This window comes from Ambystoma mexicanum, chromosome 11 (assembly GCF_040938575.1).
Source record: "Ambystoma mexicanum isolate Mex_15411 chromosome 11, UKY_AmexF1_1, whole genome shotgun sequence".
NCBI classification, from domain to species: Eukaryota; Metazoa; Chordata; class Amphibia; order Caudata; family Ambystomatidae; genus Ambystoma; species Ambystoma mexicanum.
The window spans coordinates 929,894,913-929,909,480 of record NC_090934.1 but is presented as its reverse complement, the minus strand read 5'-3'; the positions used below and the strand labels follow the sequence as shown (position 1 = coordinate 929,909,480).

General features: G+C 44.9%; 1 protein-coding gene across 1 annotated transcript in view; it reads left to right on the top strand.

Moving 5' to 3' along the window:
• The window catches only part of EPS8L2 (EPS8 signaling adaptor L2), a 473,245-nt gene that overhangs the window by 400,577 nt on the left and 58,100 nt on the right, over nt 1–14,568 (top strand). The window contains exon 12 of the mRNA XM_069624038.1: nt 12,847–12,921. Within this exon, the coding sequence (XP_069480139.1) occupies nt 12,847–12,921 (75 nt within the window). The remainder of the gene's footprint in view (nt 1–12,846; nt 12,922–14,568) is intronic.

The following is a 14,568-nucleotide window of genomic DNA, read 5'->3' as shown; positions in this document are numbered from 1 at the left end:
CTAGTTAGCTGGAGTAAATATACTACCAGTAGATCTTCAGAAGTTGAAAATAACTCTGGGGCGGTGGGCCAGCAGAGGGGTAGCCAGGATTGTCTAGCAAATGGGGCCTGCAGCTAATGTAGCTGGGCCCAATGCACTGACAAAAATATCTGTAAATGCCCACACAGCGCTTGTTAGTGGGCATTTACAGATTTTGGGTGGGCTTTGCCCCTTAGGCCCTACCCTGCCTGCGCCTCTGTGGGTCAGCGCTTGCAAGAATGTGTTGGCCTACTTGCTGCTCCAGTTCCCCACATGGTCATTTTACTGCTCTAGTCCAAAGGATAGTGTGCTACTTATTTGTGTTTGTTCACATTGCAGCATTGCAAAGAAAATGTAGCAAGGTTAACGTGGGAAGGAATGCCTCTGCCACTGCCATAAGGAAACAGCCGAGAGTAAGCGTCGGTCTATAACGGCACCATAACTCGATCATAAAGTATAGATGGTGATACAGGCTTAAAGTAAATGCCCTACCACACCTCTTAAAAAGGTCTACAATCCTGACTACATATATAGACATAAAAAAGACATGCTGATGCTCCAAGACATACAATGTGAAGCTCATGGTACTGGGAAGAAATTGTGGTGTTATTGACATACTGGGCCTCATTCCGAGTAGGGCGGTAAGAGTTAACGGTCACCGGTAACGAGACCGGTGCCGTTAAACCCTTACCGCCCTACTACGAGTTCCCTTTGCAGGTCCTTCCTTAACGCCTGCTTTTAGCAGGCGTTTAGGACGGGACCCGCAAAGGGACTCCGGGGTCAATAACGGTACCGTAACTCGATCATAAAGTATAGATGGTGATACAGGCTTAAAGTAAATTCCCTACTACACCTCTTAAAAAGGTCTACAATCCTGGACTACTTGCATAGACATAAAACAGACATGCTGATGCTCCAAGACATACACTCTGAAGCTCATGGTACTGGGAAGAAATGGTGGTGTTATTGACATAGTGTGTTTCTCCTTCAGCAGGCATTGAAATGGGATAATTAGCTTATGTCCTAGAAATCTAATGATATGGTACTAGGGGAAGACCCTTTTAAGGATGCTAGATATGTCTGAGTGAAAGTAAAAGTCAGAGGAACATTTACTAACTTTGTACAAAGATAGGGGTCAGCCGCACCCCATTTTTGGGAATTAACAGTGAAAGGGATTGAGCTGAGAGGCGACCTGACTTTGACCTCCTTGTAAATGGCTCTTTGAAGCTATATGTAAAAGCTAGAGTGTACTTGTTGCTTTCGATATTTTCTTAAACTTACCAAATTAACTGATCTGTTTCAGAACCTGCATGCCAAGCAATTCACCTGTTATTCAATAACCTATATGTCAGATTCAGTCAAAATGACCAATTCCAAATGACCTACACCACCAGATTACTGAAAATAGATACCACCAAATGTCCTACTGACTAAATGTTCATATGACATCTATTTGGGGGTGTAGGTAGAAAAAACAAAAACTGCGGGGGTGTCCCTCGCAACACCCCGCTCACCATACTATGCAGTACAGTGAGCGGGGGTTGTGGGGGACGCCCCCGCAGCTGACCCGACAAAAAAAGAGAGAAAAAGGCTGCTGGAGTGTCTCCCGCAACACCCCGCTCACCATATGGTACAGTGAGCGGGGGACACACCCGCAGCTGACCCAACAAAAAAAAGGACCCTGTGGCGCCAGATCCCGATCACTGAAGTGAAAGGGAACAGGTGTCACAGGGACACTGTGTGACGGAAGGTAAGTAAGGGGGTAGGGGTGTGTTCGGGGAGTGTGTAAAGGTGTGGTTGGGGGTTTGGGTTGGGGTTTGGGCACATCGGGATTGTCCAGGGAAGAAATTAATGAAGATTATTTCGAGCAAATAATCTTCGGTCATTTCTCCCTCGAACATTTCCATCACAGGAAAATCACCCCAATTCGTCAAAGAGACCGCCTGCTTGCCTCCAGGGTGCTAGTAGCCCACATATGCAAGTACTGATATTCTCTGTTTAAGTGAGGACTTCCATTTCCAGTTACATGAGTAACACATATAATAATCCTTCTGGAGCAGCACTGACTGTGTAGATGGGGATATAGGAATTTTCCAAACGTGACGTCCAACAGACACTGATTATGCCAATAAGTGGGGCACCTTCAAGGCTTCGCTAAGGGAGGTGGTAAAAAACGGGTTCCCAATACAAAACTGAGGATATTAAAATAAGCGATTTCAAAGGTGGAGCATCTGATTTTATAATCCAAAAACCCGTTACTTTCCAAATAGAATTATGGAAATGAAGCTCTGACTATAACGCAATCTTTTCGTTGAAGGTCAGGAAACCTGGTTGCTGAAGATAAAGCAACATCACAACTGTGAGACAGTAGGACATAGACACTACTAGAGAGATAGCTCACCCTGAAATCTGACAGAGTTTAAATTGTGATGGTTGAGAAACATAACGGATTAGCCACCAGAAAAGTTGAAAATGCTATGCAAATTCTCCACTTCTACATTTTGACTCAGACTCTCAACCAAAAAGATACATTCCTTGATAAAGATGCAGTGTCGCGCCTGGCTATGGAAGTGGATTCGGAGTCAACTGGGCATTTAAGAAAATAGATGTGGTTGTGCCCATCATTGTAATGTAGTTGGGTAAGACACCCGGACCAGATGGCATTTCTGCCGATCTAGAAAAGGCCATCAGAGAATGGTTATACCCACTACCTAGATCTTGTGTGCTAGGAATCCACTGAGAAATGTGAGGCCAGAGGATGCTCCTATTGCAGCCCTTCTTAACGAGGGTAGGAAAACAGGGAGGTATCCAAAGATCGCCCATGTAATTCAGGACTGCACAGTTGATGTGTGGACACAGGGAAACAGTATGACCCTGGTATTGCAGCCTTCAGTTCACCCATTCCAAAAAGGGTTTGTCAAGTGGAAATTGTTGCAGATAATGCACGAGTGGTCTACCATGTCTTGGCCAACAGCCATCACAGGGATGTGTCAATGGGTTTGATGGCCTTGGATGCAGGGTATTTTGTGGCCCTTTTTTTTCAGGGTTTGGAGTAGTTGGGTTCTGTCAGTATCTAATCCCAAGTTGTCCATGTTTACCGGCGGCCATGTCTCTCCCGCCATTGCTGTAACCACAGGCTGTCATTTGTTTCTTATCGCATTACAGCCTTTATTGTGTGTAGTCAGATCTAGTAAGAGCATTACAGTTATTGCAAAGACAGGCCTAGAAGGCACATCTTGCAGACCATCAACGACTGCGCCTCACAAGCAGGGCGTTCACTGAATAAGTCAAAAACATGGTTCTTTCTCCTTATTAAGTAGTGTAACTTGATCAGGTTTGGTAATAAAGACGTCTGGCGTGGAAGCACATTAATTACTTAAGGGTCCGGAGCCCTAAAGAGCGCAGGAACTGTCCACATTAATATTGACTGCATGTTGCAAGCATTTTAAAACAATGCAAACCTTTTCCCCATTTTATTTATCCTGGGAAGGGCAGAGCTGATTACATTTCGAACTGCTCCCCACGTCTTCTACACTATTATTTTAACTCTGCTGCCTTTTGCCTTTTTACAAACGTCCTTTTTAAAAACAAGTAGGCAGACCTACCTCAGACATTATTTGGAAAGGCTACATGCCAATGGTGGGATGCAAGATGCTTAAAGTCCTTAGGTAACTGTGTGTTCTTAAACTCTCATACTTTTCCTCTTGCCACAAAGCATTTCTAGCCAGGCAAGGGGCTCCCGCATTTGTTCAGAATCCGGGTGCCTGAGTCCCCTTTATGGGAACATATGATAACTTGAATTTTCGGTCATGTGTATTGTTGACTGACCTATTTATTTATTTGTTTGTTTGCTTGTTAGGCCCTTATACAGGAAAGACATTCCGTTTCAAAGCGCCCACAGGGCAGGAGGGAAGGAACATGGTATAGCAGTACACTTAAATACAGATAAAATACAGAGGGGGAAGGGACGACCAAACCCAATATGCCTTGTGTGTATTCCGAACGTGCAAGTGCAGAAAGGAAGAGGGCAGTGGGGTAGGTGCTGTGGTGTTTGTGCTCGAGGGTGAGCCGCAGATGAAGTGCAAGGTATGGTAAGTGCTATGCGGCCAGGAACCGCGTTGGGTGAAAAGTGTGAATCTCCAGTGCAGAGGGTGGGCTGAGGGAAGTGCTGAAGGAATGCAGATCCTGGGGAGATTGGTTGTGAATGGTCAGAGGCCCAGGGGATGCATAAGGGTCCAATACACGAATTTATAGCAACTGTAGGATTAGCAGAGGAAGGAAGAAGGGAAGGAGGAGGAAAAGAGGAGAGTCTTGAGGTGGTTTCGGAGCTTCATAAGGGCTTGCACAAGATGCAGCGGGAGGGGGGGGCTGTTCCAGAGGAGGGATCCAGCTGAGGAAAGCGAGCAACCTCCTGCTCTCTGTTTAGCTAAACGCTTTACACACAGAGAATTGCTGCCAGAGAAGCATAGGTCTAGAAGGAGAGTATTTGGTAAGAGAGAGTTGCAGATAGAGTGCCCCCCCCCCCCCCCGAGTCCCAGACAACCTTGTGGATGATGCAAAAGGATTTAAATTCGATCCGTCCAGCAACCTGGAGCCAGTGGAGGCTTTTTAGGGCAGGAGAGATGCGGTCCCCTGGGGATAAGGCCGAGAATAAGTCTCGCTGTTCTATTCTGGATTAGCTGAAGGGGTCTCAGAGTAGAAGAAGGTAGATTGAGGAGGAGGCTGTTGCAATAGTCAAGCCTAGAGAGAACCAGGGCTCAGGGAAACATTGAACTTCTACAATACACCTATTGCATGCAAGTATAATTTACATTTGGAAAGCACTCTAGAAACTGAATATGTCTACATTTTTTGGGTCAACATATCCCCAATGTCACCCCAGAAAAGGAAATTGGAAGGTTTTATCATGTGTATGCATTCATTAGGTCAACATATCCCCAACATCAATCAAATATCATACAAGAGAGGGCTGTGGTGCAGCCTTGATGACGGACATTCATAAAACCATTGCTGTTGAGTTACACTCATCCCCCCACCTTCTCTCCCATCAGGCATTGTTTAGGCTGTCCATACCCTAGAGCCGTAAACATAGGATATGTGATCCATGTTGCTGACATTTTGACCCAATAAAGGTATGCACAAGTTATAACCTACACATTTTTGTCAAAACCCTGCTTACCATGTGTACATTGCTATGGGGTGGGGACGCCTTCTCCTGGGCCCTCCCTTTAGATCCCCCATGGATACAGTTATACATAACATGTGCATCCACTGAGGAGCGTGAGTGGGACCTATGCATATGGGACCGTAGCCCACTAGATTTCCCTGTGTTTAGGGTAAATTTAAAAAAGCCCAGTCCACTCTCAATGCCCTGCCAGAGAGTTTGTATCTGAACTCAAGAAGGACATTGTTGTGGAGCAACAGTACTATTTGTGTAGTTGGCTCCCCATTGAGATGGGGTAATTGGGCCAGACCTTATAAGATCCACAACGAAAATCTGGTACTTGATGGAAGATTTGCTTTAATAGAAGAAACGGGGTCATTGGAGTTTGAGGGGTGAGTTTCTGAAGCACTTACATATAAAGGGATGTACCATGGCAAGGTGGGATCAACATATTGACAGTTTTGTGGAGCCCCGGGAAAGTAGAATGATACAGAGTAAGTCACTGGTTGGCCATTTACCATCAAAAGTATACAGACCCTTATTCACAATATCCTTCCACCAGTGAACCTTGTTGGAGGATTTGTAAACTATCCAAACCCACCATGAACCAGAGTGCTCTTATCAGATCACGTGCTCTCTCAAGTTCATTACATCAAGCAAGAAGTCAACCAAATTGCTGACTGATGGGGGCACAGGTTATGTCACAAAGGCACTGTCGGTGGAGGGCTGGGCCCCTGTGGTTATCTAACTTAATGACTCTGGAGGACACTGGATAGATAACTGCCACATGGATTAAACCTTAGATAGTTTTATAAAATGTGACCAATAGCTGTTTGGAAGCCTGTGGTGATATATGAAGAACTGGTAGCAATCTGGTACATTCTGGTTGAGTGCATGCTGATTCAATGAACACTGCTCATCCTTGGGAACAGACTTCATTGAGATATTGTTGCTTCCTTTGGCAGCTGGATGCATGTATGTTTATCTTGTATTCCGTCAACTGAGTGTAAGGAACGTTTGAAAGTTTTCTCCGCTATATGTTTTCAAACCCTTCCTCCCTCGCCCATCCTTTCCCTGCTCTCTGCACACCTTCCTCTTCCACCCCCTCTCTTGATCCCCTTAGGTTTCTGGAATATCAACTAACTTTCAGATTATTGTGTGTACCTCTCAAAGTCTCAATGCAAATTTGTGAACAAAGGCACGTATGTATCATATGGGGAGTACTTGGGCATTTGATGGTGCTAGCTGGGCGTAGAATACCTGTTATCAGGTGGAAGTACCCGGACATTGACATATGGCGTGTATACCTTGACATATAGCAGTACTGTTCTCTGCATGTAAGTTTATTAGTGTATGTTCGCCTGTGTCTCTGCATGTGCATTCTAGTGTGTGTTGTGTATATGCTGTAGCGTAAGGGCCTCCACTATTCAGGACCCACCACCCCAGCTAAGTGTCCTGCATATGTCTACAGGTTTCAGGCATCTCGAGAGTCCCTTACCAAATGTTTTCAGTGATGGTCTCATCATTCTGTGCAAACATGTGAGTGAATGTGTGTGCATGTGTCTGTGTCTGCATTTCTGTCTGTCTGTCTGTCTGTTTGTGCAGCCGTGCAGTTAGTCCTTTGAGTCATGCTGCAGCATGTAGGTCACTGGTTGCAGGGTAGTCGCCGTAAGGCCTTCCAGAAGGGTATTGCCCCCATCGACCATCCAGGTGGGAGAGGACAAGTGCTTGCACAGCAGATCTGAAGTTGTCTTCTGAGATGGAGGGCTTGATTTACCCCAGAGATAAAGTTGGAACCAAGCCATTAGTCTTCCTTGATATGTGCTGCTTGAAGGAAAGGTGTCTTCCAATGTCGAACCCAAGGGATGTGGCACAGGTGGATATTTGGGGTGTGAGGCCCTTGATGTTCACAGTGGAGAGAGAGGTCTGGATGTCAGGGTGGTCAGAGTTGCTACTCAGAAGTAGGAATTTGTTCTTGGAGGAGTTGAACCTCGGGTAAACACTGGACATGCAGGACTGGATCAACGTAAGGCAGGCCTTGAGCCTGTGGATGGGTTTGATGCAGGATATTGTGAAGTAGAACTGTGCGTCATCTGCAAACTGGTGGATGTTGTGTGCAGCCAGCAGTGTTCCAGGCAGTTCCATGTAAGATCATCAGTGGGAAAGTGATGGATCCTTGCAGGACTTCATGGGTGATTTGTAGAGTTGGTGATCTAGAGGAATTCATTTGGATGAATTGGTGGCTGTTAGCAAGGTAGGATTTGAACCATCTGAGGACAATCTACCTGATCCCATGTCAGTGCGAGTTTGGTGGTCTACTGTGTTGAATGCTACCGAGAGTTTGTTGAAAACCAGGAGGCAAGGATGGCCATCATCGAGAATGTTAAGAGCACTGTCAATCACGTTGATGGTAGCCGTTACCCTTCTGCATCTGGAGCTGCTTTGTAATGGACCAATTTGTATACAAGATACTTCAAAGAACAATTCAAATAAGTAACTGTTTCATAATATATGAGCAACTGGACCTATGGCATGAATACCTGGGCATGTGATGCAGCCACATGTCCGTGAAGGGCATACTAAGGTTCATGGCGGCACAAAGGGATGAAGTAAGAGTACATGGGCATAGGGCTGGGCGATATATCGCGTTTTGGAGATATATTGATATATTTTCAAAAGCAATATAGAATTAGACAATATTGATAACATTGAGATATATGATTAAATGTATCTGTCACCCATTAAATTAAGATGATGATGATGAATTGCTATGACAAACTGTGATTTAAGGCCTAATTCAGTGAGTGATGTGTATCCTACTTGCATTTATTGGTTAGTATTGCCATTATTTTTGAGATGATGTTCTTTTGAATCAATTGCAATTTGGGGGTGAGGGTAACTGACAATTCATGTAAGAGTTGTGTTTTGCATTTAATGTTCAGTATTAGTACTTTTGGCATCTCACAACTGAGCATTAAATTCACATAAATAATATGGAGATATATATCGTATGTCCCCATTCAGCCCAAAAATATTGAGATATGACTTTTAGTCCATATCGTCCGACCCTACATGGGCAAACAATGGCATCACCTGGCATGTGTTGGGAATACCTGGCAATGCAATGGCAAACCCTGACATATGGAGATTTTGCAAAATCATAAGATGACCATTCCTGGCATATGATATTAGTTCTTGCACAGGCCAAATACCTGGCTTTAGTCAAGAGTATCAGGCCAAACCATTGCAATTTGTCACTACGTGTGCATACGATGTAATTAATTGCAATGTGTTGGGAAGCAGTTGATCATATGATGTTAATACCTGCAATGTGGCATGAATAACTGGCCACATTATTGCATTGCATGTCATGTGGTTCGATATCTATGCATACTATGACAATATGTGTCATATGTTTGGAGTACATGTTCATATGATGGCATATCGAGTCATGTCTATGCTGCAACACTTAGGCACCCTTTCATTCAACGCCGCAAACAAACACATATTCAAAATCCTGCAACCATAGTGTATATAAAAACTGACGCACACAACCGCATCCGAGGTTATCCATCCCTCCACTCTCCATTATTACCCCATCTCACTCACCTCCACGTACATATACAACAAATCTATTGCTTTATCAATGCTTGTTAGGTATTTCTATATACTTTTCTTTGTCTCTTTTAAAACCCATTCTACTCAGCAAATCCCCTCTCCCTCAACCGTCATATATGGTGACATATGTTTTTGGGGAATCCACTCCAGGAAAGGAATCCCAGGGAAATTTGGCAATTTATCTGGATTGCCACGGATCCTGAAAAGTCATAGGGTTTTGCCTTTTGCACCTGCATGGGCATGATTCAGAAATCCAAAACCCACACAACGCCAGATATGAAGTAACTGCTGGAATTGACAAAACCTCACTAAGAGAATGCTAAGAGGAGGGAGCCTTCTATACTTCACCTGCTCCATCAACGTTCCAACGAAAGGGATCCCGCTGATGGCCAGGTGTGTGCATTTGCTGTGTGTAAATAAGCGCAATGGGCTGGAGGCAGAGTGGAGCGTAGCTGCGTGGGGCTCTTTCTGCAGGATCTGGACTAGAATAGAACTTTGAGTGGATTTCGATATTGTGGCTGCGGGACTCTGATGTGTGTGGAGATGCATAACTGGGTGTCAGTTACTTAGATATTGTGAGGCTGGTAGCTCTCGTGACTGATAGAGGGTGAGAATGGTGTAACATGGAGGTTTCAAGGTTGGTGGGTGGCTTCGGGTTCACAAAGGTAACAATCGGGCCAGCTCTGGGGGATGATTCCCTATTAAAGTTTTAATTCCCATCTTGTAGGATTTCCCTGCGGCAAGAGATAATTGCCAAAATCCTTTCCGAAATTCAGTGGGCTGGGAACCGAAATGGGGAATTTGTAGACAGTATGTCTAATGGATGAAATGCACAATCCTGTGGTTTCTATTGATCAACTTCTATCCCGGAACCTAGAATTGACACCGCACTGGAGACTGCTCAACATTTAACCCAAGCTAGTAAGGAGTGAAATTAGGACTTTGTTTAAGGAGAAGGCCAGTATTTCAGTTTTACACATTTACTGTGCTATGTTAGTATTCTGTAGTAAGTACCAAAGCAAGAAGGTATCCAGGTGATGAGTCTTTATGAGGTGAGGCCAAGAGAAACCTTCATTTTAATTCGTGTTGTAGATAAGATTAAAATAGCCCAGGTAATCCTGAGTTAAGTTTTAAAAACCTGTTGTGTCTTTGATATTACCTTGTTTGGATGCCAGGGTCATAAGTCCCAAAGTGAGAAAAGGCACCCTCTGCTCTGCTGCTTGAGATGGGTGACTAGGCTTCTATGGGGTGTGGGTGTTTGTGTGTGTGTGTGTGTAGTATTTTTATTTTGTTGGCACTATGTCATGCTGCCAGCGTGAGCAAGGTGCCCGGAGTAGTTCTTTGAGGGTGAGTGATATGTGGAAAGAACGTGCTACCACAGCTCACAACACAATTCTAACTGCTGCCCACTGTGTATTCTAGAATGTATGCACTTATGCAATGCTGACCTAGAGCACGTTGCCGTAGTCTGATGCTGATTACACAGTTGATCTGCCAGCAACAGCCAGGTGATCTTGCCAGAGGCTTGCTAGGATTTGCCAGCTCTGTGTCAGATAGTTATGTGTGGCTTTGACTGTCTCTGATCATGGTGGTTCTAGGAGATGTGTTGACGAAGAATCCTAGTATCTTGATTTTGGAGACCATGTTCTAAACCGGGGTCGTCTGTGCGTTGATGGTATTAGCATCCACCTTTTTGAAATCAGCCTTTGGGTAAATTAAGTCAATCTATTGTTTTATCGCGTTGAAAAATGAATTCACATCGGCTTTACCCCTGTCTGTTTTCGGTGTAGTTGGGGGTCAGGTGATGTGTCGTCAGCATGATCATGTAATCCCATCCTCAGGGCAGATTTCTACTATTTGGAGGGGGTCCGCATTCAGTGGTAGCCAGCATGTGCATATTGCATATCGTCCACCTCTAAAAGGGGTATGGCCTGGGGGAATCTTGGCAGAGCTGGAGTGCCTGGTGATTTGTGAAGGTTGCTGTCCTGGGTAATATGCCACTGGGCTGGTTGGTAGAGCTTTCGGCACTAAAGGAAGCTGCAAGAAACCACAGCACACACAATCCCTACACCAAGAGGGAAGTGGTTAAATGCTATTACAGCAACAAGAGAAAAGACATGGCGTTGACACAATGCCTGCCCTTGGACCCGCTTCCCTTGCAGTAAAGGGAACCAAGACTGTCGCAATCCGTGCTCAGAGAAGACCGGACAAAGAAATACATATCGAAAGAAACTCTCACACAATCAACCAAGTGTTCCAGGGCATCATCTTTGGTTGCAACTAGACTACATTTTGAATTCATTAACATAATGCATTCATTACAGAACACCATCAATGTTACGGTGGGTAATGCATGAAAAAACACTCCTAGGCATAGGAATGAGTCCCATAGGCATTTGAGCTAACACGCCACATATTCCACAGCATCACACAGTAGCCATCCCTGGAAGGTGCCCTCCAGTAAATAGCCACTGAGCGATGCATTGTGGGTAATGGCAATTGGCTCCAACGCATGTTTGTTGCGGCAGAAAGTCCTTTGCCTTAGAGGACACAGGTATTTTATGCATAGCTTTATCAACCCAACACAGGCAACGTGCACCCTCTTGTAGCTCATTTTGCCTAACATTATAATTTACCCCATTTTCCCCTAGGAGTGATCTATTAAAGCATTGTCTAATTCTTTCTATGTTGCTTTTCGCTTGCATCCTCTCTCAATTATTGTGTTCGGACTGCATCTCCAATGTCCACACCTCCTCCAGCACTCTGCACATTCCAGCAAGCAATGTTGCATATTCCCTGCTTCCCCACAGTGCCCGTGTTGTCCATTTTCATCTATGCATATTTTATGCAACTGATGGCTCTGTCTCGTATGTTCTAACAGTGTGGTCGATTTTTCTGCACGTAAAGATATTTTTTGCCTAACGATGTTTTCGTCTCTCGACACAGATTCAATCTCTTGTGCTCAGGTTCCACTATTTAGTGATCCACCAGCCCCACAGCGAGTGCCAACTCCATGGAGAATATTTTCTTATATTAGCATCACTGAGTGGAACATTGGGCACATCGCCAACAATCTGCATGCTTGTAATGTGGGCACTATTTGGTGGTGGATCCTGATGACTCGCTGCACCCCACGCCTGCCAGCTGCACCTCTGGAATGCTTTCCTATTCCTCCCAATCGCCTTCTGGCTACCTTTCGGCGCGCAAAACTCGAACATGAAATCTAAACAGACCACTTGCCTAAGGGGCCGGGCACTCATGGTGTTATTCACTGGCACTGAGCATAAATGCACATCATTTGCCGTGCCAATGTTAAAGGCCCTTTCTTTGGTCATCGAGTTGGTTTTTGGTGCTTTTAATGCCCACACCTGTAGTCATGAGCGCTAACTTGGTCCTGGGAGTACTTACTCAGTGGCGTGTCCAGGGAGTGGCCTGGGGTGGCACGTTCTCCCCCTGGAATCTGATTGGCCACCCCAGGTGCCACTCCATTATCCTAAACTATGATCATTATGTGTGTGTGCGCTCATACTTCATGCCACCCGTGCATAAGTCAGTGCCCCACTTGGCCCACCCCAGTCAAGAGTCTGGACACGCCGCTGTAATGTGCCATTCTAAAGATGACTAGAGAACCTCTGCAGAGAAAGGAAACCCTGAAGACAGTGGGTGGAGGCCCTGTGTTGCCATGGTTTCGTGGAGAAAGTTAAATGTGCAGATTTCAGTTTGTCTGTAATTTCTTTGACATGCAGTTCTGTTTCTCTCTGATGCCCAATTTCATTCCGTCACAAAAAAGACTATTTGCAAACTTGTTGTGCCTGAACGGTGTCTGCATTTGTACCAAAGGCGGTGTTGGCATTCCTTGAAAAATGTCCTAGAGGGACAGCTTCCTACGTGCCGAGCCTTAAATAAAATAAGCACAAAGAATGTTTGTACCATATAGGATATTGACCATTCCATGGCACATGCATTGGGCCCAGTGCCACTGAGTCCGTTTTCTGTTCCTTTTCAGTAGAGAGTAAAGACCTCTCCGTTCTTCTTTTTTTTTACAGGCCAAATTAAAAAGGCACATCCTGAACCCAAGTTCTGCAGAGTTGGTTCACTTCCTGTTTGGCCCACTCGAACTGGTAAGTACGCTGCAATATTTCCACGGTTGCCTCGTTATCATGATGCCATACAAGAAGCTCGCTTTCATCACTCATGCGGAGAGTAAAATGCCTTTTCTTGAGGGAACAAAATGTCCTTTTATAGATTCAGTTACTTGTACTGTGGCAGACAAAGCTTAATCTAACATTTCCCGTTTTCTACCCATCTGCCCTCCCTTCTATACCTGGAGACAGTCACCTTCTCCCATTCATCCTCTCTTTAATCCCTGATAATATTGAAGTGTACGGAGGCAGAGTAAGGGGGTGGGCAGCGGCATTGGAGAGACCCAAGCATTAGCCCTAGAGATGCCTCAAGCTTTGGAGGTTGATGAGGATGTCCAAGGTTGGATGGGTAGAGGCGACGTGGAGGATTTTAGAGGTGGGTAAGAGAAATGTTGGAATACTGATGGATGCGTGTGCATTAAGTGTAATATGCAGCGCTAGTATGATTAATGGAATGTTCCATAGACTGTGTACATGGGGGGGATTGTCATATGTGGGTGACATCCGGCCGCATTACGAGTATTTGTATTGGTATTTCCTGTGAAAATGCTGCCAAACTCGTTTGTCGTTGTCGTTACCGCCACTCAGCCTGGCAGATCTGCCTCAAGATTATGAGTGGAATAATAGCAGAGTTAATGTCCATTCCTAGAGTTCAGAGGGCTCAATGGATGTATTTGGAGGAATTATCGTGGTTGGTAATTCTGCCTGTGACAATTCCCCCAGTTTTGGCCATTAAGTGGAGGAGACACCGCCAGCCAAGAAGTATCTCCTCCACTTTAACGCCGAACCTGCAATTTGGCAGCGTGGATAAGTGGCAGTAACAGAATCACTGCCACTTTACCAATACTTTTTACAGCACCAGCAAATTGGTAATAAGCTCCATTGACTGGTAGCTTAATCAATACCTATATTTGCATGAATTAATTAATAAATGCTGGAGAGAGAAGATCATGAGGACATCCCTTAGTGGGTGGATTGATGTAAGGTAGATGGTTCTGAAGGTCGGTAAGAGATGGATGTGTGAGCGATAATGATAATATTCAGCCAAATAGTCAAATGAATGGAACGGTTCATAGATAGCGCATGAGCGCGCAGGGGATAGAGGTGGCACTGGTAGCGCAATTTATAGCTACATTTGTATGAATGAATGGGGGTTAGAGATAGGCGCCCATTAATGAATGCATTGCTGAAAGGTTGCGAGTCTGTGAGGTAGATCTATTGGAAAGTCTGAGGACAAAGGGTGCATGGGAGATACATAAATAAATATAATATTTATTTATTGAAATAACAGGAAAGCAATACCTTTTTGGCACACATTATACATAGATAGCAGAGTGTGGGACATGGGTCCATGGCAATGGGGTGAGAGAATGTGACTTGATGACCAGATGTTGCAGGGGAAGGTGGAAACATAAACCCGGTACGAGGACAGGGCAGAATAGCATAGGAACAGAGTGGGGGAGGAAGTGCTAAAATTAAGAATGAAGGGGGACAGAAAAGTGCTATAGGGTGTTCTGTGAGGGTAGGGAGAGGGGGAAGCAGGGTTGTGGAGTAACGTAGAGCACTAGCAAACCGGTTCTTCCGAAAAGAGGCAGGCTTTGAGGTTGGATTCAAATAGTGCTAGAG